This window comes from Chiroxiphia lanceolata, chromosome 26 (assembly GCF_009829145.1).
Source record: "Chiroxiphia lanceolata isolate bChiLan1 chromosome 26, bChiLan1.pri, whole genome shotgun sequence".
In the NCBI taxonomy this organism is placed as follows: Eukaryota; Metazoa; Chordata; class Aves; order Passeriformes; family Pipridae; genus Chiroxiphia; species Chiroxiphia lanceolata.
Genome location: NC_045662.1, coordinates 1178421 through 1201076, shown reverse-complemented (window position 1 = coordinate 1201076; position 22656 = coordinate 1178421). Strand labels below are relative to the sequence as shown.

General features: G+C 53.8%; 1 protein-coding gene across 1 annotated transcript; it reads left to right on the top strand.

Moving 5' to 3' along the window:
- Positions 1-80: 80 nt before the first annotated feature.
- EFTUD2 (elongation factor Tu GTP binding domain containing 2) lies at positions 81-21130 on the top strand. Its single transcript, XM_032711179.1, is given in 36 exon segments — positions 81-165; positions 360-465; positions 1032-1197; positions 1594-1672; positions 3840-3915; positions 4446-4511; positions 4784-4819; positions 5633-5723; positions 6597-6679; positions 7159-7325; positions 8299-8423; positions 10001-10064; positions 10413-10506; positions 11246-11396; positions 11672-11805; position 12083; positions 12833-12867; positions 12869-12893; positions 12896-12979; positions 12982-13024; positions 13172-13187; positions 13189-13211; positions 13213-13282; positions 13484-13505; positions 13508-13606; positions 13609-13622; positions 14059-14160; positions 14660-14742; positions 16129-16215; positions 16488-16614; positions 17043-17130; positions 17483-17601; positions 18011-18105; positions 18858-19011; positions 19916-20023; positions 20576-21130. Coding segments are annotated over 35 exon segments (2928 nt in total). The 5' UTR covers positions 81-165; position 360; the 3' UTR covers positions 20672-21130.
- The last annotated feature ends 1526 nt before the right edge of the window (positions 21131-22656 follow it).

The window sequence follows — 22656 nt, the reverse complement described above, 5'->3', positions numbered from 1 at the left end:
GACCGAGCCCGAACCGAACCCGAACCGAACCGGGCCCGACCTCCGTGCTTCCCCCGCGGGCCCGGCGCCGCCGGAGGGCGCGGGAGGTTCAGTCGTGACAGGCGGCGCGGGCAGCCCAAGGGGCCTTCGGTAGCGGCGGCGCCGGCGAGAGCGGGACCGGGACGGGTGAGGGAACGAGGACGGGAAAGGAGCGGGAGCGGGGACGGGTGAGGGAGAGAGAGGGGAGGGACCGGGAGCGGGGGGCTCGGGGTGGGGACGGGAGCGGGTCGGAGCGGGGTCAGAGGCAGGCCCAGGGCCGGTGCCCCGGTGCGGCCGCGGGCCCTGCGGGCGGGCACTCGGTCACTGCCCCCCGCCCCCAGCATGGACACCGACCTGTACGACGAGTTCGGGAACTACATCGGGCCCGAGCTGGACTCGGACGATGACGATGATGAGCTGGGCCGGGAGGCCAAGGACCTGGATGAGGTGAGGGGGGGGTGGCCCGGTCGCGGGGCTGGGATCTCGTCCCGGGGGTCGGGGTGGGGTTGGGGTTTAAAGGACTCACCAGATGTGTGCCCGGGGTGAAGGGGAAGGCAAAGCTCCCGCTGGGGTCACGGTGGGGACTGGGAACTCCTGCAGCCGGCCTGTGTTTGAGTGGTGGTGCCAGTCCCGGGGAAGGTTCCCTGTCCCTTTCGGGGTCTTCTCAGAAGCTGAGGCTGCATCAGGATCCAGATCCCCCCGGGAGGAGAAAGAGAGAGAGCCCAGGGACACCAGGGGGGCAGGAGGTGGGTGGGGGGAGCAAAGGGGCTGAGCCACGGGGGAAGGAGGAGGTAGTTCCCATCTCCTGTGGGTCTGTGTGGGATGGGGGGTGTTGTGTTGTGTGTGAGCTGGCGTTGGAGTCCCTGCCTGTGCTGGTGTCTCTGCAAGCCCAGGGGCTGTTCATTTTCCTGAGGAAGGGCTGTGCTGCTCTCCCAGGAGCTGCTCCCAGGGCACCTCTGTGGGGTGCGTGGGTCCCTGGCTGGGGTTGAGCTGAGGGTGGGCCCTGTTTGCAGCTGGAGGATGATGATGACGACGATGACATGGGGGAGCACGACGAGGAGCACCCTGGCATGGAGGTGGTGCTCCACGAGGACAAGAAGTACTACCCCACAGCTGAGGAGGTGTACGGGCCTGAGGTGGAGACTATCGTGCAGGAGGAGGACACACAGCCACTCACTGGTGAGTGGGGAGGGAGAGAAATGGTTTCTCTTCTGTGCTGCCCCTTTGGAGCCTCCTCACAGCCCCAGGAACACACAGAGACTCTTGTTTGTCTGATGTGTGCAGGTTTGGGCTCTCATGGTTGTTCCGAATCCCAAACAGAAAAGCAGCAATCAGCAGAGACTTGAAAGATGTTTAAGGAGAACTTAAATCCATTTAAGTCATCTTCTTTGATCCCTTTACACTGGAATATTTGTGTTGGAAGGGCCCTGCAGTGACCGTCTCCTGCAGCTGCTTTGATAAAGAGAATCTGTCAGCTGGAAAACTGGGGGTTTGATGGCAAAGCTCCCTGTTCCTGTAGGTTGTTCCTGGTTTGGGGGCTCTGGGTGCAGTTTGTTGTTCTTTCTCTTGTTTCAGAGCCCATTATTAAACCCGTGAAGACCAAGAAGTTCTCCCTGATGGAGCAGACGCTGCCGGTCACTGTCTATGAGATGGAGTGAGTGCTGGGGGGGGGGTCAGCTCGAGCTGTCGCCACTGCTGGTCCCCCCTACCCTGAGGGGTCCTGCTCTAGGCTGGGAGGGTGGTAGATTTTTGGAGGGCTCTGGCTTGGTGTCTGACTGACCCCAGCAGCTGCTTCCCGGGTTCTGAACCAAGGACAAGAGGAAGAAAATGCAGGACAGACCATTTCCCAGGCGTTTTCCCTCCCCAGCACAGGGCAGGGCTCGGACACAGAGGGGGAATCTCATCTCAAGGTTGAGATAAAGTTCCATAGTCAGAGCCTCTTGTGGCTCAGGAAATACTTATGGAATGGTTTGACATGGAAGAGACCTTAAAGCCCATCCAGTTCCACCCCCTGCCACGGGCAGGGACACCTTCCACCGTCCCAGGTTGCTCCAAGCCCCGTCCAACCTGGCCTTGGACACTTTCAGGGATCCAGGGGCAGCCACAGCTTCTCTGGGCACCTGTTAAATATTCATGTGGCACACGTCATACTGGGACATTTTAGGTTGATCCCAGTCCTCAAATTAGAGCCCATCTATCCTGGAGGAGCTCCCACTGGGAATTCTTATGCTACTGGGTGAGTGCAGAGCTCTGTGCAGGTCACCAGGACCGTGGGCGTGGTGGTGCCTGCTGGTTGTACCCCAAAGCAGCCCCTGGGACACCAGGACTGGGAGAAAATCTCTGGAAAAAAATTCAAACTAACTTAAAGATAACATCTCACACAAGTTTGATGTGGAACAAAAAACATAATTTGCTTTTTCTATTAAAAATCTGATCTTGGCATCAGCGTTTTTGCGTGCTGTGGTGGGTGGAGGGTCCGTGTCCCCTGCTGCAGTGTGTTTGTGCTGTCCCTGTTTGGGATGAGCAGATGGAGCTGTGGGAGTGTCCTTGGGCTCATCTCTCCATGTGCCACTTCATGGCCAGTCAGAGCTTTTCCCAGGTTTTAATGGTCTCTCTGTGTGGATCCCAGAAACAGGAACGGCTGAGCAGCAGCCCCAGTGTGAGCAGTCCTTCTGCTTGGCATCCAGCAGCCTCTTGTTTTCCAGAGGAAACAGGATGTTCCTGGAGCTGGTGCTCGCTCAGGAATTCCCAGAGCTGTTTTGGGAGGGTCCATCCCTGCTGTTTTTGGTGCCCAGGGGGATTCAACAGAACCAGAGCAGAGCCCAAGAGCTGCTGGGGCTGGTTTTCCTCAGCAGATCCTTTGGCTCAGTCATTATCCACTGATTCCCTGCTACCTGTGTGAGCTGTTCATCTCATTTGTAATTAATTCCTTTTGGTCCTGTTTGTTGATATAAATGGTTAGGATGGGGCCCAGAGAATTCCTTGTGGGACGTTGCCAGAAACCTGCGAGTTGGGTATCGATTTCCCATTCAGCCTTATTTTCAGACCAATTAGCAAGCTTTTAATCAGGGTAGTATTGATTTCTGTATTTTTTAGCTCTTAATCGAAATGTTTTACGTTAAGAAGTCTACTGCATCAGTGAAAACTTAATCTGTTTAAAAAGGAGGTGATTTGACAGCACTTATTCTCTGCGGGCCTGTGGCAGTGGCTGCATGTTTTATAGCCTCCCATTATTTTTTAGGGTTGGCAATTTAGGCTCTCAATTATCTTTTGGCCAGGATCCCTGCAGAAGTGACTTGGCCCATCATTACCCAGCTTGGTTGCTGGTTCCAAAAAGACTTAAATTCGTTGCTGTTTCCTTGAGTCCCTGGAATGTCACTGTTTTAAGACCTGAAAATCAGAATTAATGGTCTGTGGACCCCCTGGCTGCTTCCAAAGCTCTGTGGGGTGCTTGTTATCCAGCACGGTGATTTACTTGACTGCCTGCCACGGTTTGAGTGGAAGTGCTTCATCATCTGAGTGCATGGATGTGACTTTTGCTCCAGCACTGACTGGAAGAGAAGAAAAATATTCAATAATATTCCATCGCTGGCAGCTTTGCCGGCTCCGTCTCCTCCCACCCACTGCCATCTGTCTGGGACTCCAACTCTCTTGTCCTCCCCATCTGGGAAGTGGGATTCTTCCCCCGCAGGGCACCGGCGGGATGGAAGTTTGGCGAGGATTCAGGGGGCACCGTGGATGGAAAGCGTGGCTGAGATGGCACCTGCTTTTCTTAGACACGGCAGGAGCCTCCAACAGTCTTTTGTGTTTTGTTCCCCCAGTTTCCTGGCAGATCTCATGGACAACTCGGAGCTGATCCGGAATGTGACTCTGTGTGGGCACCTGCACCACGGCAAGGTAGTGGGAACATCCAAAGTGAAGTGATAGTAATGGTGACCTCTCTGTTGTTTGCTTTGCCATCTGTCCACAGCAGCACCTTCTGCTCCTCTTGCTGATTCACTTATAGGATCATGGAATGGTTTGGGTGGGAAGGACCTTAAAGTCCACCCAGTCCCACCCCGTGCCATGGGCAAGGACACCTTCCACCAGCCCAGGTTGTTCCAAGCCCCGTCCAACCTGGCCTTGGACACTTCTAGGGATCCAGGGGCAGCCACAGCTTCTCTGGGCAACCTGTGCCAGGGCCTCCTCACCCTCACAGGGAAGAATTCCTTCCCAATATCCCATCTAACCCTGCCCTTCTTCAGCTTAAAGCCATTCCCCCTTGTCCCGTCCCTCTGGGCCCTTGTGAAATTTGTAGGTTTTCTCGTAGCTTAAATCTGTAGGTTTTACAGTAACGTGCCCAAGGTTCTCTGTGCTGCTGCAGGAGGGCTGGGGTTGTGTTTGTCCCTGTCTGAGTGGAGTCACCTCCTTTCCCTTCTCTTTCCCAGACATGTTTTGTCGACTGCCTGATAGAACAGACGCACCCGGAGATCCGGAAGCGCTACGACCAGGATGTGAGTGAGCTCCTGCTCTATTCCTGCCCTGCCCTGGGAGCAGGGATGGGGTGGCTTTTGCACCCTGAAGGAGGCTTTTACATCCCCTGTGCCTGGGGACAGGGTGATTCAGGGACTGGAATGTAGGACTGGAAAGCCAGAGCTCAGTCCTACCTCCGCCTCTGTCACTTACTCACCGCCTTAACTGTGTGTCTGAGTTACTGTGTGTCCTGCTTCAGATTTATTATTTGAGACCAAAATGTGATGTTCTGACTCTTGTTTTGCCTTTGCAGCTCTGCTACACTGATATATTGTTCACAGAGCAAGAGGTGAGTGGTCTTGCAGTGATTTTATCCAGTTGTCTCATGCTTTACTCAGTTACAGTAGGCAGTTTTCTTGTCTATTTTAACACCTTTTTGTGCTTTTCACATTTTGATTATTTTCTTTATCTGCTCCTCTTGTTTGCCTCAGTAAGATCCCTGGTCCAGCTTTCTTCCATTTCCCACAACCCTCGTCTCCATGGATGATTTATAAACTGTGTAATGTTAAACCTACAGCAGTCACCCCAGCATGTGGGTAACTCTTATTTGCTTTGAGAGAAAGAGGGGGAAGAGGTTTGCAGCAGTTATGGATGAGGAGAAAAACTGTTTCAAAATAAATACATTTCTCCTCCTTTTCCTTAGCTGGCTCCATGTGGTTGGACATGAGTGGGAGGTTTATTTTGTGTCATGACCAGAACAATCCTATGAAGCATTTTTTTCTCTTCATCTTAACACTCTACTTTATGCTCAGTGTGATCAAGTCTTGCACTTTGAGGTGTAACTTGGCAGCAGCAGAGGGTGAAAGCACAGACAAACATGCACATTCTGTGTCTGGTGTTGCATATTGTGCCTCCTCAGCTGGCATCAGGTGTGGGGGATGCAGTGGTGGCTCACCAGTATGAACCAGTACAACTGGGGCAGCTGGGCTGGGTACTGCAGCGATCTGATGTTATTATTCCTTCCCTGGGAGTAACAGCATGTCCTGGATGGATGTTAAATTCTTTCCATCTTTCTTATTTTTGCTTGGTCACCTTCTACATCTACACATGGTGATCATTGTATTTACTTTTGACCTGCTAATCCTGCTTTCCTGTGTTTCAGAGGGGGGTGGGGATCAAGAGCACCCCAGTGACGATTGTTCTGCCAGACACCAAAGGAAAGTCTTTCCTCTTCAACATCATTGACACTCCAGGTGATTGTGCAATCCTGAAAATCCTGCTTTGGGAACCACTTGGCTTTGTTTTGTATTTTTTATAGCTGATTCCAGCCTGGTCCTGAGCCTTTAGCTGAGTTCATTCCTCTGAAGTCACTTCCAGCAGTAACAACTGCAGCTGGCCCTTAGTCATGCAGTCACAGCATGGTTTGGGGTTAAGAGACCTTAAAGACCATCTAGTTGCAACCCCCTGCCATGGACAGGAATAAGTCAGGCCTGTGTTTGTGATTAGCTGGCCTGATTGAGGGCTGATGAGGCTGAAAGGGTGTTTCACTCCAGAATACAAACAGCACAGGTAAATTGGCTTTTTCTGGTGTTACAGTGGGATTGTGCTTTGCTCAAATGCTGTTGCCCCACAGCAAGACTCAGCAAATTCCATTGAGCCTCTGACAGGCTCCTCTGGAGGGAACATAATCACAGATCAACTTGTTTTAAGAAACTTTAGGAAAGAGGGTCTTGGGACACATCTGCTGAGCTACAGCTCAGAGGGAGGCTAGAGCAGGAGGAGGAGGCTGCAGGGAGAGGCATCTGTTGTCTTTGCTGAGGAGAAATCTTCCTCCTTTTCCTGAAGTACTTGCAAAGAGCTGTGAGGAAAACAGTAACAAATGTGAGGAAAAGTGCCTGTTAAACAAGTTGTTGTGGATATTCTTAAAAAAAAGCATTAAAGCTGAAGTTGAATCCCCATGGGGAGCTCTGGCAGCCGCTCCCGGGTCCCTGTCTGGAGAGGAAGCCATCTCTGTTCTACCTCCCTGGGTACCAGCAACCACAGGAATCTGCAGAGCTTCCCACCCTCTGTGCTGCTGCATCAGGGCTTTCTCTGCCTCCACTCACCACCTCTCTGTGGTTTTGAAGGTCACGTCAATTTTTCCGACGAGGTCACAGCCGGCCTTCGCATCTCGGACGGCGTCGTGCTCTTCATCGATGCAGCTGAGGGGGTGAGTGCCAGCTTCTCCTAGGGGTGATCCTCAGCATCTCTTCTCTGGAGTCTCTGCTCCTGCCTTAGCATGAAGGCCTGGGATGGGTTCAGCTTGCCGGGGTGGAGGTTTTTTGGAGGACGGGTTGGGAAGTGGATTTTCCATGCAAACAGGCAGTGACGCCTCTGGCTCCTGTGTCCAGGCTGATGTGATTCGTGTGGCCTGTAGGCTGATTACTCAACTTGTATACATCTCCATCCCCATGATACCTAAAACTGAGCAGGTTATTTATACCAGAGATGTCCACAGGCTTGGATTCAAGGAATTCAGTTGGGTCAGCAGCTATCTCTGAGCTTCAGGAGGATTAGCTGATCGCTGGTGGCTGAGCCTGGGCTTTTCTGCAGCCTGGCAGCAGTGTAGGGGTCACTGGCTGCCCCTCACGCCCCAGATAGCATTTCATGGAGGCTTTCCTGGGGCTCTGAGCTGGTTGTTCCCTGCAGGTGATGCTGAACACGGAGCGGCTGATCAAGCACGCGGTGCAGGAGAGGTTGGCAGTGACCGTGTGCATCAACAAGATCGACCGGCTCATCCTGGAGCTCAAACTGCCCCCAACAGATGCTTATTACAAACTCAGACACATTGTAGATGAAGTTAATGGTCTCATCAGGTGAGGGGGTTTGTGTCCCTGTCCCACTGCAGGTGCTTCTCTCTGTGTATGCCTGAAAACCCATTAGTTTGTCTCTTGATACGTTGAATCAGAGAAAATGGGGCAGGAAGAACCATTGGAAATTTATTTCAGCCAATATGTTGAATTAGGGAGGATAGGCTCTTCCTGACAAGCTTCATGGGATTTCATTTCCTCCTCATTTTATTTGTCCTCCATTAAGAAGTAGGGACAGAGCAATGAGCTTCTGTGTTCCCAAATATCTCAGATTATCCAGAAATTATCCAGATTGTATCCCAAACTGGAGGTTGAGATGTCTCAAAGCTCCTAAATATTTGCTAAAAAACCAGGAGGGCTTGCTGTTCCCACCCCTAAACAAAGATATGATACTGATATAATCAAATCTCCTTGCCAGCCCTGCTCAGGGAAGGGAGGGACATTTTGGTAGCCATGCATCATTTCCGTGTATTCTGCATCCAGGGAATTTCTTTAACAACCTTCTACCCTTCAAATGTATGTGGATTTGCACATGGGCTCCCTGGCATGTCTCTGTTCAGTGTGTGCTGGCATCAGGCAGCTGGGAGGAGGGTAATTCATCCTAGCTTGCCTGTGAGCTCGTTAAAACTGTTTTGATTAAATTCTGTCCTTGTATTATCTTTTCCCTTACTTGGTTGACCAACTTGGATGCTTTTTTTAGGGAAAGAAAACCTCCCCCAGACAAAAAAATCCAAAGCACTTGTGCTGATAACTTTTTAGTTCCAGGATCTTTAAATCTTTGCACATTAATGCTTTGAAGTTTCGAGGCAGAAAATGTTCCTGACCCTGAAATTCCGATGGCGAACGAGCTGCAGCTTAAAGATGCTGCTTGGCAATGCAGGAACCCTGCCTGTCACATACTGCTGTTGGGTGTGGGAGGTGGGTTGGAGTGTCTCCTTTGGTTCATAACATTGATTTGGGTTTGTTTTCCTCCTCTCAGCATGTATTCCACTGACGAGAACCTGGTGCTGTCTCCCCTTCTGGGGAACGTGTGTTTCTCCAGCTCGCAGTACAGCATCTGCTTCACGCTGGGGTCTTTTGCAAAGATTTATGCAGACACATATGGTGAGGATTATCCAGAAACCTGGTGCACTTCAACATCTCATTCCCCAACCTTTTTTTGTTGAGGTTTTCTAAGCCCTGCAGCTTTCCCAGCATGGAGATGGCCAGTGTTTGTGTTCGGGAATTGCTGGGACATGGGAGGAACTGCAGAGCTGAGCCTTGGAGGGCAGAAAGCAGAAATACAGTTTTAGCTGGGTATTTTCTCCTGATAAATGTTTCTTGAGTGAGAAGCCAAGATTTTATACATACCCTAAAGCAGGAATAACAAGCCCTGCTCTGGCAGTTGAAGGCAGGTGTGTGAGTCGTGCTTTGCCTCCTTATCAGCAGCTCAGAAGAGAAGCAGTTAAGCTCTTCCTGCCTTTTCCCAAAACTCTCCGGAGTCTGAGACTCAGCTGCAGCTGGGCACAAGCTTGGCCCACAAGGTTTTGCACTCTTGCCCTCATTCTTTTTTAAGAAACTGTCTTTTTCTGTCTTTGATGTAATTTCCTGCTCCCCAGGTGCCCACTCAGGGCAATCTGCTGTGTGGAGCAGTGGGCTCTGTGCTGGCACGAGCAGCTGCACAGCCCAGGTTTTTGAAGTCTCCCACTGGGGAATTCAGGGATCTGTAGGAGCCATGAGGGGGGGAAGAAGGAGGTTGTAAAGCAGCTGGCCCAGCTCCTGCAAAGAAATTGGCCTGAGGGAGGATGAAGTTGTAGAGGTCAGGGACCGGAGTGTCAGGACTGTCAGGGAGTTTGGAGCAGTAAATGAGCTCCCTGGGTGTCACAGCGTTAACTCAGAGCCTGCTGGGATGAGACCCCATCTTTGGAGGGGCTGAGAAGAGCACAGTCAGCAGGAGATGCCACCCATGTGGGGCAAGAAGGAGCTGGTGGGGTACTTGAAGTCGGGAATATTGGATTCTGGTCATCAGGGATTGTGTGTGCAGCCACCACACATCAGCTGACAGAAGTTAGAGCGGTTTAAGTGTCCAAATAACAGCCACCATAAAATTCCTTGTGCTCACACATCTGCCACAGCCAAAGCTTGTTTGGAAACTGCTGTAGGTTTTCACCGTGTCCTGTTATTTGTAAATTCACCGTGACAGCCAGCACTGCTCTGTTCCCTCAGCACTGGGTGTTTGGCTGAGAAAGAGAGAGGAACCTGGAGATGTTCAGCAGGGCAGAAAATGCTGGTGCTGAGCCTGAGGGGTGGAGGGCAGCCCAGCACCTTGGCACTGCAGTGTCAGTCACAGCGTTCCCGTTTGGAAGTGCAGCAGATGTGGCTGGGCTCCTGCAGCGCAGTGTCTGGCAGCCAGTGCTCCTCAGCTCTGACCTCCTGGGTAGCTGAGAGAGCTGGAGTGTTCCAGTCTGTGAACTTCAGTGTCCCTGGGCTGCTGGGGACATCCTCAGTGGGCTGTTTCTCCTCACCTCCGCCTGGTCTCCCCAGGTCAGGGCTTAATCTTTCACTCAGAATTGGGACCTGGCATTCACTCACCAGCATCAGTTCATTAAATCGAATCCTCAGGGCTGTTTTAAAAGCCAAAAAGTAAAGATTTCCAAGCTGAGAGAAATACATCTGATTCTGCCATTTGCTTTTTCCTTTAGGAGACATCAATTATCAGGAGTTTGCCAAGCGGCTTTGGGGCGACATCTACTTCAACCCGAAGACGTAAGAACCCTGTTTGAATGTCTGTTACTTTTTTCCTGGGTTTTTCCCTTTTTCCCTATAAAATGTGGACTAGATGACCACCCAAGATCATTCCAACCTGATCCTGTGATGCAGTACGATCGGAAGGGTTGAGTCAGGCCTCCTGCCTGGGTGGAATCCACGTGGTCCTCCTGAATCCCCATAAGCAGGAGCAGAGAGGCTCCTCTGGCCTTTGTTTGGAGTAAGCCTGGCCCTGACAGTTTCTGGGGCTCAGGAGGGAGAAGAGGATAACCTGGCAGGAGCAGAGGCCATGTAGGGGTGGTTCCAGGCTGCAGTTCTGCTCCTCATGTCTCCCCTGGTCTCCAACAGCCGCAAGTTCACAAAAAGGCCCCGACGAGCATTTCCAGCGCAGCTTTGTGGAGTCATTCTGGAGCCCCTGTACAAGATCTGGCTCAGGTATGTGGTAGTTCTTCTCCTGTCTTTTCTCTCTTTCTCCAGCCAGGTGCAGTCAGGGCCTGGGCACTGGTGGCAAGTTTGGTGCCTGTGGGACTCTTCTGTCCCGTTCTGCAGCAGATCTTCACAAGGGCTGATTTGGGGGTGCAGCAGCAGCAGTGACAAACTCCATAACAATTGTTCTTGCAAATGCAGCCCCGTATTTGCAGTAAATGGAACTGCCCTTAGTGTCCTGGTGTGCCCTGATAGCAGCCAAGTGGTAGTGCTTGGACTTGGAGCAAAGACTTGGAGCACGAGTCTGATGAGGAGCAGCTGAGGGAGCTGGGGGGGCTCAGCCTGGAGAAAAAGAGGCTCAGGGAGGAGCTCTGCTCCCAGGGAACAAGGGACAGCACAAGAGAAAAACAGCATCAGGCTGTGCAGGGGAGGGTCAGGTTGGATATTGGGGAAAATTCTTCACCAAAAGGTGATCAGGCATTGGCACAGGCTGCCCAGGGCAGTGGTGGAGTCCCCATCCCTGGAAGTGTTCCAAAAATATGTAGAGTGGTACTTGGGACATGGAGTAGTGGTGGACTGGTCTAGTGGTTGTGTATATATAGGGTTTTTTTCCAACCTTAATGATTCCATGATCTGTGATTTGACCTATCTGGCTCTTGTGTGAGCTCTAAACCAGTGCAGGTTCCAGATCCCTGCAGGTGGTGTGTGAACCTGCACCTGGGAGTTACTGGCTTGGATCCCCCCACTGAAGTGAGAGTGGGGCTTCTTGTCTTGCAGGTGGTGGGGATGTGGACACGACCCTGCCCAGGACCCTGGATGAACTTGGCATCCACCTGACCAAAGAGGAATTGAAGCTGAACATTCGGCCCCTCCTGCGGCTGGTTTGCAAGAAGTTCTTTGGGAGTTCACAGGTAAAAGCTGTTTGTCTTCCCCTTCACAATCTTCCCTGTACCCCAATACCTCCCACCAACAGTTAAGGACTATGTTTGGCCACGGAGTGCTCACTTGCACAGACCCTGCTGAGCTTTCCAAATATAAACCATTAAACCACCTGCCGCAGGACACCGCTCACCTCTCCCACTGCTGTGGGTGTGCTGTGGTCACAGTGGCTTTGCTTTGTGCTTGTGGAGTCTGTTTCTTTCCTCCACAGTGGTTAATCCTGTCCTCACCAATTGTCCCTGTTCCAGGCTTCGTGGACATGTGTGTGCAGCACATCCCCTCCCCGAAGGTGGGGGCCAAGACGAAGATCGAGCACACCTACACCGGCGGCGTGGACTCGGACCTGGGCGAGGCCATGAGTGAATGTGACCCCGACGTAAGGAAAACTTGTGTTTATTTTGAGTGTCCAAACCCCCAAGGCAAACAGGCCCTGCTCTCCCTGCCCTCACAGGGCAGCTGCCTCCCAGCCAGCCATCTGCACAGATTTCACTCACAGCACTCTGAAACCTCTCATCTGACACTGGCACAAATCTCTTCACTCTGAGGAGCTTCAGCTGCCTACCAGGGCAGCCCTGGAGAGAGGGAATTGTTTGACAGTGTTCAGAGAAGAACAGGACTAGGTCAGGACTCCAGAGCACGTGGGAGAGCTGCAGGGTGGTTTTGTGTCCTTTTGTTGCCTTTTTGTCCCTTTTCCTTGAAGTTTGATTCTCTTCCCAAACTGAGAAAACTGATCTGAACTGTGCTGATAAAAATAACCCTGCATTAGTTAGTCAGCACCTTTCCTCTGAAGCCCTGCAAAACCTTCCTCCTCAAACAGCTGCACTGAGCTGTCACTCGGAGTTGTCTGGAGCCACCAACGCCGGCAGCTGAGGGAGGAATTTGCCAGGACTTTTGCTCTGATGTCTGCAGAGAAAATGAGTCTCTTATTTTAATGAGTTGTGATTATCCACATAACACTCCACATTGGTGACTGTCACCACATCACCAGGGTGGAGTGACCTTGTGGGACTGGAGGCTGTGGTCTGTGGGGGCTCAGGTGCTCTGCCCTGGGCGGGTTTGCAGGCGAGCAGGTGACATTTCTCCTCATGGCTTTGTACCAACCACCATTTGCTGCTCTGCAGGAGGAGGGATGGGAGCTCCAGAACAGTCCCACCAAGGTCGTTCCAGGGGTTTCCACACAGGGCAAGGAGATGTAGGGCCTCCACTGGAAAGAAATGAAGGAATTGGCAAATCAAAAGAAGTATTCCTAAATTCCAGCCCCCTTTATACACGAATCATGGAATCATAGAATATCCTGAATTGGAAGGGACCCACAAGGATCATCAAAGTCCAGTCCTGCCAGGTCTGTGTGTGTTTCTTGTCTGTGCTTTGGAAGGCTCATTTCTCTCTCTCGTCACGTGAAGGGTCCTTGATGTGTCACACAACAAAAATGTACAGCCACGGATGATGGTGTCCAGTTCCACGCCTTGGCAGGGTGCTCAGTGGCACCATCCACGCTGGGCAGCCTGTGAAGGTCCTTGGAGAAAACTACACCCTGGAAGACGAGGAGGATCCCAGATCTGCACCGTCGGACGCCTCTGGATCTCAGTAGCAAGGTATGGAAAGTTCTGGCAAGGGGCTCACTGGGGAGGGGAGTCACCTGGAGTCAGGTGAGGGGCTGGGAGGCAGGGAGAGCTGCAGGGACAGGGAGGAGGAGGGCACTGGAGGGCCTGAGGCTGCAGTGGTGCTCTCCTGCCTTGCAGGTATCACATTGAGGTGAAACAGGGTTCCTGCTGGCAACTGGGCTGATTGAGGGTGTGGACCAGCCCATCGTGAAGACGGCGACTGTGACAGAGCCCCGGGGCAATGAGGAGGTACCTGCATGGCTGGCATTGCCCAGCCTTCCAGGGAGGGCAGGGTGATGGAGGGCATCCCAAAAGCTCCCCTGGCGAGGCTGAAGAATCCTCATGGCCCTGATGCTGAGGCACAAGAGCCACTGAGGACAGGGAGCAGCTGTGTCCAACCCTGTGGGCTTCTGTGATGCACTTTCAGCTCTTTGTCCTCTCTGGTTCCAGGCTCAGATCTTCCGACCCTTGAAGTCAACACCACCTCTGTTATCAAAATAGCAGTGGAGCCAGTGAACCCCTCAGAGCTCCCCAAAATGCTGGATGGTCTCAGGAAAGTCAACAAGAGTTACCCTCCCTTACAACTAAGGTACTGCTGGAGGGGTTTGGACTAAATGATCTCCAGGGGTCCCTTCCAGCCCTGGCTGTTCCGTGATTCTCTGTGTGACTGTTTCCAGCCTGCGGTGGGGGAAACCTCTGGGCTGATCTTAAAAGTAGTTAATTTTTTACTGTGGGTTGTTATGTTTGTTGTGAATCTTTTCATGCTGTTGCGTGTTGATCTCATAAATTATGTGGAAATAGCAGAAAAGTATAATCCAGCAGAAAAACACCCTTTTTGTGCCAGGGAGCAGCTGTGCAGGGCCCAGCAGCACTTCCTGCTGGAAAAGCCTGCAGAGCTTTCCTTGGGATGCTCTGATCCAACCGGTGTATTTAAAGCCGATCCTTCCTCAGGCTTGAGTAGGAGCCTGGGAGGCAGGAGCTGTGAGCAGGAATGTTGTCAGCTGAATCCCTCTCTTCTCTTCCAGGTGGAAGAGTCTGGGGAGCACGTGATCCTGGGAACAGGAGAGCTGTACCTGGACTGTGTGATGCACGACCTGCGGAAGATGTATTCCGAGATCGACATCAAGGTGAGGGGATGAGAGAGGGCTTTTCCCAGATGGAAACCCTGGAAACCAGGGCTTTGTTCCCCTGTCTCAGAAGGATGGGAAAATGAACCTACCTGAACATACAACATGGATTTTGTCACATCCCTGTAAAAGGAAAAAAAAAAAAAGGTCTGTTGGGGTGCAGAAGTACCTCTTACAGCCTGACTGTCACACCAATGGGATTGAGAGACTGAAAATTGTCTTAGAGAAGAGTTTTCCATAATCCAGCCTTTTCCTGTGCCTCAGCCATTGCTTGGTTAGCACCAAATAAATAAATTGAGCAGAATTTTTCATGCGTGGAATCAGGTTTAAATCTTCCTGTCTCATTTGAGTGAAGGAATTAGTAAAGCTGCCTGTGAAGCCTCAGTCCATCCACAAAACACTGCCAGGTGAACCAGTTTTTTCTTGTAGGTGTTCAGGGCTTTCAAACAGTCTCTTTACAAACAAAAAAGGACTGAAAACAAACCTGTTGTTGTTCCAGGTGGCCGATCCAGTGGTGACATTCTGTGAGACAGTGGTGGAAACGTCCTCCCTGAAGTGCTTTGCTGAGACCCCCAACAAGAAGTAAGAGGCTGTGGGTGAGGGGGCAGAGGGAGGGTCCATCCCCTGCAAGGGGACTGTTCCCTCTGGCTGTTGTCCACACAAGTGTCCAGCTGAGCTGAACTCAGGAACACACTGGAGTCCCAGGGGGGTTCCTGCGCTGTGTGGGAGCTCTCAGAATGGAGGGAATACAGATCCACATCCTCCTTTTTACCTGTCCCACCTTCTCAGCAGTTCTGTGGGTGTTTCCCAGACTGGGAGTTGTCCTGGAGCAGCTGCCACAGAGCCCAGTGCTGCCTTCAGTAACTCCCCAAACAATTTCATGAGCAAAAGCTTTGTCTTCTCGTGTCCATACTTAATCTTGGATTTGTGCCTTCCTGGTGATGCCCTGGGCCCTTGGAGATGTGAGAGCATGGAACATTTTCATATTTGAATTTTCAGGGAAATCAAGATCTGCTGAAGATGGCTTCCTGTGTTCCCCCATGGTTTCTGATTCTTCTTGCCCTCCTTTATTCTGAGATACTCTCTCCATGGTTGGCAGCCTGATTTCTGGGAACAGAGAGGTTCCAGTCTTCATGGAATCACAGGGTGGTTTGGGTTGGGAGGGACCTTACAGTCCATCCAGTTCCAAGCCCTGCTAAGGGCAGGGACACCTTCCACCAGACCAGGTTGTTCCCAGTGTTAGGTGAGGCTTTGACCTTCTGGACACATGGAATGACCTGTGCTGGGGACAGGTTACTGGTGTTGGGGGTTCTTGAGCGCTTGGTCTGTGTTTACAAGGAGACAGTGACAGCAACAGGCATGTATGGTTTCATCAGCCCAACTGTGCTGGAGGCAGGGGGCAGTTGTAGAGTCCCAGAATCATGGAATCAGTAAGGCTGGAAAAGCCCTCTAAGATGATCAAGTCCAACAGTCAATGTAGCAGCACCGCCATGTTCACCATTAAACCATGTCCTCAGGTGCCACATCCACACATTTTTTGAGCACTTCCAGGGATGGGGACTCCACCACTGCCCTGGGCAGCCTCTGCCAGGGCTTTGCAACCTTTTCTGTGAAGAAATTTTCCCCAATATCCAACCTGACCCTCCCCTGGCACAGCTTGAGCCTGTTCCCTCTCCTCCTGTCCCTTGTTCCTGGGAGCAGAGCCCAACCCCCCCCTGGCTCCCCCCTCCTGTCAGGGGGGTTGCAGAGCCAGAAGGTCCCCCCTGAGCCTCCTTTTCTCCAGGCTGAGCCCCCCCAGCTCCCTCAGCTGCTCCTGCTGCTCCAGCCCCTTCCCCAGCTCCGTTCCCTTCCCTGGGCACACTCCAGCCCCTCAATGTCTTTCTTGTCCTGAGGGGCTGCCAGTGCCTGATCCTCCCAGTAGCTCCATTCCCATCGCTCTCTGGCCTCACTGGGACTGTCTCTCCTCAGGAACAAGATCACCATGATCGCTGAGCCCTTGGAGAAGGGACTGGCAGAGGACATTGAGAACGAAGTGGTGCAGATAACATGGAACAGGTATGACTGATCTGGGAGAGCAGGAATCCATCTAGGTGCAAATAACTGGGGAAAAAAGGGAATGCTGGGATCTACAGGGTGCACAGTCTCAGGCAGGGATCCTGTTTGGTATTGCTGCCAGCCCGTCCATGAGCATCCCTGCCCCAGGAAATGGACTGTTCCAGGTAAAAGCTGAGACCATTTTATTACTGAAGGGAGCAGGGTTGCAAATACATTATGAGTGCAAGTCAGATACTTGTTTCCTACAGTTTCTTTCCTTGTTTTTCTATCAGGAAGAAGCTGGGTGAATTCTTCCAGACCAAATACGACTGGGATTTGCTGGCTGCCCGTTCCATCTGGGCCTTTGGGCCAGATGCCACTGGCCCAAACATCCTGGTAGATGACACACTGCCCTCAGAGGTGAGGGGGGGGGGTCATGCTTCAGTGAGACCTTCATCCCATGGTGCCAGGAGGTTCCCACTCCTCCCAGAACTTCCAGCAAGGCCCTGGTGCAGTTGGGCTGCTCATTGTTTGCCACAGCTCAGACCTGCTGTGCCTTCCCCACCACAGCTGTTATTTTTCAGGTGTTGCTGTTTGGGCCAATGTCTTAAAACTTGTCAGCTAATGGGCCTGCCTTTCAGGGGCACCAAAATATGGACCCTTAATCTATAGCTCTGGGGTGCCAAGCTCTGAAGCTGATGGTCCTGAGCTGTGAGAGCAAGGGATGGACATTGAGGGTACCGGGGAACATTGCTGCTCTTTTAGGAACTGGCTTTTAACTGAGGTCTGACTGTTACTGCTTCTGGCGCAGGTTTGGTTTCTGAAGCTGTCTGTCTGTCTGTCTGTAGGTGGACAAATCCCTTCTGGGCTCAGTGAAGGACAGCATCGTGCAGGGCTTCCAGTGGGGAACCAGGGAAGGGCCCCTCTGTGATGAATGTAAGTGGGACCTGTGGGGAAGTGGAACTAACAACAGGATTGATTAAGAATTTAATCTCTGAGCGTTCAGGTGTCCAAGGCCAGGTTGGATGGGGCTTGGAGCAACCTGGGCTAGTGGAAGGTGTCCCTGCCCATGGCAGGGGGTGGGACTGGATGGGCTTTAATGTCCCTCCCAACCCAAACCATTCACGATTCTATGATATGCAGCGTTATGACGTGGTCGTGCTTTCCCTGCTGGAATTAAATTTAGGAGAACTGCTGCTGTCTCTGGGCGTTGGGGCATGTTGAGATGCAGTTGGTGCTGGCAGAGGACATCCCCCCAGGTCACCCTGTGTCACTTGTCCCTTCACAGTGATCCGCAACGTGAAGTTCAAGATCCTGGACGCGGTGATTGCGCAGGAGCCCCTGCACAGGGGCGGGGGGCAGATCATCCCCACGGCCCGCAGGGTCGTGTACTCTGCTTTCCTCATGGTGAGGCTTTGCTGTGTGTGATGGGCTGGGCTGGGCTGGGCTGGGCTCCTGCCCCGGGGGTGCTGGTTTAGACTGACTCACCCACCCAGTAACATCTCCAGTGCCCTTGAAGGGCTGCACTACGAGTGGTCACATTCCAGCCTGGGTGGAAGCTGGTGTGCATCTCCTCGCTCTCCCCTCCCTGCTCCTGCCTGGCATGAGGGAGAGGGAAGTGTATGACTCATGGCCAGAAGGAGAAAAGCTCCGTTCAGTGTCCATGACGTTGGTTTGGGCGTCCACAGGGCAGCAGGAGCCCTGCAATCCCCGATCAGGCACTGGGTTTGACCAAAGAATGCCAGTCCCTGAGTCTCGCTTGAGCTGTGCTGGTGGTGCTGGAGGCTCAGTGGGTCGTGTCCCTGTCTCCTCACAGGCCACCCCTCGTCTGATGGAGCCCTATTACTTCGTGGAGGTGCAGGCCCCCGCCGACTGCGTGTCCGCCGTGTACACGGTGCTGGCCCGGCGCAGGTGAGCTGCTCCCATCCCCTGGAGTGCTGCAGAGCTGCAGCTTTGGGAGCTGGGTTGTTGGAGACTCCCACAGTCCTGGCACTGCTTGTGAAGTGAGGGCAAAGTGTGCACGAAGTGACAGCTGGAAGCTTCCTGACTGATCCTGGCTGTGTGGGGAGGGATGTCTGGGATCACACACAGCCTGTGGGTTGTGTCTGGTTCTTCCTGAGTGTCAGAGGAAAGAATACACAAAGGGATGTGCTCCCCACCAGGAGCACTGTGCTCAGCTCTGGGCCCCCAGCACAGGAAGGACAGAGGAGGCCACAAAGATGCTCAGAGGGCTGGAGCAACTTCCCTGTAAGAACAGGCTGGGAAAGCTGGTGTGGTTCAACCTGGAGAACAGAAGGCTCCAGGGGGACCTTAGAACCCTTTCCAGTGCCTAAAGGGGCTCTAAGAGACCTGGAAAGGGACTTTGGACAAGGACCTGGAGGGACAGGACAAGGGGGAATGGCTTCCCCCTGCCAGAGGGCAGGGTTAGATGGGACAGTGGGAGGGAATTCATTCCTGTGAGGTTGGTGAGGCCCTGGCACAGGTTGCCCAGAGAAGCTGTGGCTGCCCCATCCCTGGAAGTGTCCAAGGCCAGGTTGGATGGGGCTTGGAGTAACCTGCCCATGGCAGGAGTGGAATGGAATAGGATTTAAGGCCCCTTCCCACCCAGACCATTCCCTGGTTCTGTGACACTTAGGAAGACCAATCTTTTGACACGTTTGCAGAGGCCACGTGACACAGGATGCTCCGATCCCGGGCTCCCCTCTCTACACCATCAAAGCCTTCATCCCAGCCATTGACTCCTTCGGATTTGAGACCGACTTGAGGACTCACACACAGGGACAAGCCTTCTCCCTCTCTGTCTTCCACCACTGGCAGGTGAGTCCATGCCCTGTGGAGACAGGGAAGAGCGGCAGGTAGAATCAGGTACTAGGTAGGTGCTGTCAGTGCCAGAGCTCATACAGGGCAGGACAACATCTCTGGAGAGTTTCCTCAGAGGATTTTGGGGAGGCTTTGTGCACCAGCTGTTCCATGTCTGCCAGGGCTTTGTTCCAAGTCCCATCACACCTTGTCCTAACGAGGGAGCACCAAATGCTGCTGCTGGCTGAGTGTCAGGGTCCTGGAGTGCCCAGGGAGAGGAATCCTCCTCAGGAGGAGGGAATATTTGGATGCAGTCTGCAGCCTGGGGAGCAGGAGCCTTGGAGCAGGGGTCAGATTCACTGATCTGCTGTAAGACATGAGGTGCCACACTTGAGCTTTGCCTCTCACAGAAGGTGTTTTAAAGCTGTAGAAAACAAAGTTTGGGACAAAATACTGTTCTGTGGTCACTTCTGTGTCTGGGACAAGTCAGGTCCTGTGGGAGCCACTGCTGTGAGGTGCACAGTGACTTGGGTACAGCCAGGTGGGAGCAGCAGCTGCAGGCTGAGCCTAAAGGTCAAGATGTGAAAGCCCGAGGCTGAGCTCTGAAAGAACAAACACGCCTGGTTTGTGGAGAGGGTTGTGCTGAGACCCACATGGGCTGGGCTGGTTATTTTAGGGGTCTTATGCTACACCAGCCCCTGGGGAAGATGGGACATGTCCTTGGCTTGTGTTTTCAACACTGTGTTAGTGACTTCCCCCAGGCATGAACACCAGCAGTGACACGAGTTCGTGTGTGCCAGGAGAACAGAAGGGATGTTGGGGATGTCTGCAGGGCCCAGGGGTGTTTTCTGTTGCAGTTTGGGGTCTCCAGGAGGTTGAACCAGCTCCAACAGCACTCTCATGTCCTGGCCCTGTGTTCCAGATTGTGCCTGGGGACCCCTTGGACAAGAGCATCGTGATCCGGCCGCTGGAGCCGCAGCCGGCCCCTCACCTGGCCCGGGAGTTCATGATCAAGACCCGGCGCAGGAAGGTACGTCTGGGAGCAATCCCTGCAGTGTCCCAGCAGCTGAGCTGTTGCAGTGTTGTCCCTTGATTGTGCCATGTCCCCTCTGTGTTCCCAGAGTGCTCCAATGTCCTCCCAGGGCTTCCCCAGTGCTATCTCTCAGTGCCTGGGGGGGTCCCATCTGCAACTCCAGCCCAAACCAGGATCCTATGGCCTCCACTGAGCCCCACTCCCTCCCCAGCCTCTCTGACTCCTCAGTGGCCTGGTTTAGCCCCCTTGTCCTGCAGAAAAAGCAGGAACTGGTTTCTGAGCTGGACTCAGGGGCTGGAGGGGCTCCCAGAGCCACAGAGGGAGCAGAAGGAATCCCCCATGGGAGGGCAGTGAGGTGGTAGATACGCTCAGCAACTGCACGTTCACAGCCTCCTGAGGGGTGTTAGATGCCTTCAAACTGCAGAAAAGCACCTCATGCCTCCTCTGGAGCCCAAAAGTTTATCTTACTGTGGGACACGAGGGCTTTTAGGTGGGATCTCCGTGGGGTGGCTGTGTGGGGAGTAACCCTGGCCTTGTGTTACCCCACAGGGCCTGAGTGAGGACGTGAGCATCAGCAAGTTCTTCGACGACCCCATGTTGCTGGAACTGGCCAAGCAGGACGTTGTTCTCAACTACCCCATGTGAACGTGCAGCCCTGGCCGGCAGCTCTCGGTCCTTCCCCGTCTCTGCCTGCCCAGCCCTGGCTCCTGGAGGCTCAGGGCATGCGAGGAGCTGCTCCTCAGATTGTTTTTCCATGGCTGTGGAAGTCTCCCTGGGCATTCATGGACCATTTGTGGGCATTCCCTGTGTGGGGAACAGCCCAGAGCCCTGATCCTTTCTGTACTGTGACCTCCAGCAAGGAGGTTTTCCCCTGGGATTGGCTCCTCCAGGCACATGGAGCAGAGCACTGTGAATATGTTGGGATTCCTGAGGGCTGGGCCTAAACAGTGTGTCAGGCATTTGGGGCAGCTGAGGAGGGGAGGATTCTGGGGAGGGGAGTCTGGAGAGCAGCGCTTCTACCTGCTCCCTGGGAGGAGAGATGAGTGTGGCTTTGACCTTTTTGTACCCTTTTTTGAACCCTTGTAAACATTTAGTACAAACTTCCAGGCTGGGCTTGGTCTGATCATGCGCAGAGATGGCAGTGCTGGAAGAGCCTTCCTGGTGCTCCCAGCATGTGCCGCCCCCTTTTTCCCCCATCCTCAGCCCCAGTTTCCCCATCCTCAACTCTGATTCTCCCTGTCCCACCCCCAAGGATCAAGTCATCCCACTCCTGCCTGTGGTAGCAAACAGAGCAGTCAGCCTAGGACAAAACTTGTCTTGCATTTTCTTCCTTTCTCACTAATCTTGTTGAGTTCTCAGGGATCTCCTCAGCTGCTCCTGCTCTGAAAGGTTTTAGTGCTCCACCTCCTTTCCCCTGCCCTGGCTGTGCCTCTGGACTCTGCCCCGGGTCCCTCCTGAGCACGTGCTGTGGCACCAGGGCTGGCTCACAGCTCCTGGGGACATTCCTGCCCTCCCTGGCCCCTGGCTGCCCCCAGCCCAACCTGGGCTGGCCCTGCCCCGATGCTGCTGTGCTGGGTTTGGCCCTGGCAGCCTGGTCCATCCCAGAGGCACTACTGGGAGCCTGTCCCAGGACATCTCTGCGCTTGGAGAGGCTTGAGGTGGCTCTGAGGGCAGCAGCACATCAGGAGCAGAGGGTAAAGCCAAGGACAACCTCCTACCAGCTGCTGGTGGAAACTGGGAGGTGCTGGGCTGACACAGGCGTGGAGGATAGGAAACATCCATGGGGAAGCATGTCCAGCCATCCCGCTGCCTGCTGGGTCTGTGTGGAAACTGGATGTTGTGGGAGATAATTCAGGGCCGGTGGAGCTTGGAAAACAGGGAGGGGAAGGATTTCCTGCCTGCGGACACCGGCATGGCCCCATCCCATCTCCCAGCAGGAGGGCACATGGTGCCGAGGCTCCAGCCCTGTCACTGGGCTCAGCCATTCCTGCCAGGCTGTGCTGGGAGGGTCCCCACTGCCTCCCACATCCATCCTGGCACTGGAGCCTCACTGGCAGCGTGTTCCCCCTCTGTCCAGGGGGAAGGGGGAGCTCAATCCCTGCTTGGCGCAGGCAAGACACCACCCTGGCACCCCCACGGTCTCGCTGGGGGTGCTTGTCCCCTCCCAGTACAGCCCAGCACCACACTGGGCCCCCAGGGGCCAGGCCAGACGTCTCCTGGAGCAGTCCCTGGATACTCTGTAGCAGGGTCAGTGGGGGGGGCCGGCAGTGCCTGTGCTGCACAGCACGTCCCAGGGCTCCGGGGTGAACCCTGGCTCCGGAGCCAACAGCTCAGCTGCTCCGTGGCGGGTTTGTCCCAGGAAGGGGACATCCCTCGTCCCAGCCCGGGCTCTGCAGGCCGGATAATGCAGCTGGAGGGTCCCATGGGGACACCCAGGCACCAACGGACATCAGCGCTGGTTCTCCCTGCTCTCGGAGAGCGGAACTGCGGGGCTGCGCTGCCCGATGGATCCCTGCGGATCTCAGCATCCCCCTGGGTCCCTGCGGATCCGGCCCTCACCCCGGGAAAGGGCGGCGGGAGCGGCGGGGCAGGCGTGGGAAGGAGCCGGTTCTCACGCAGGCTCTTCCCAG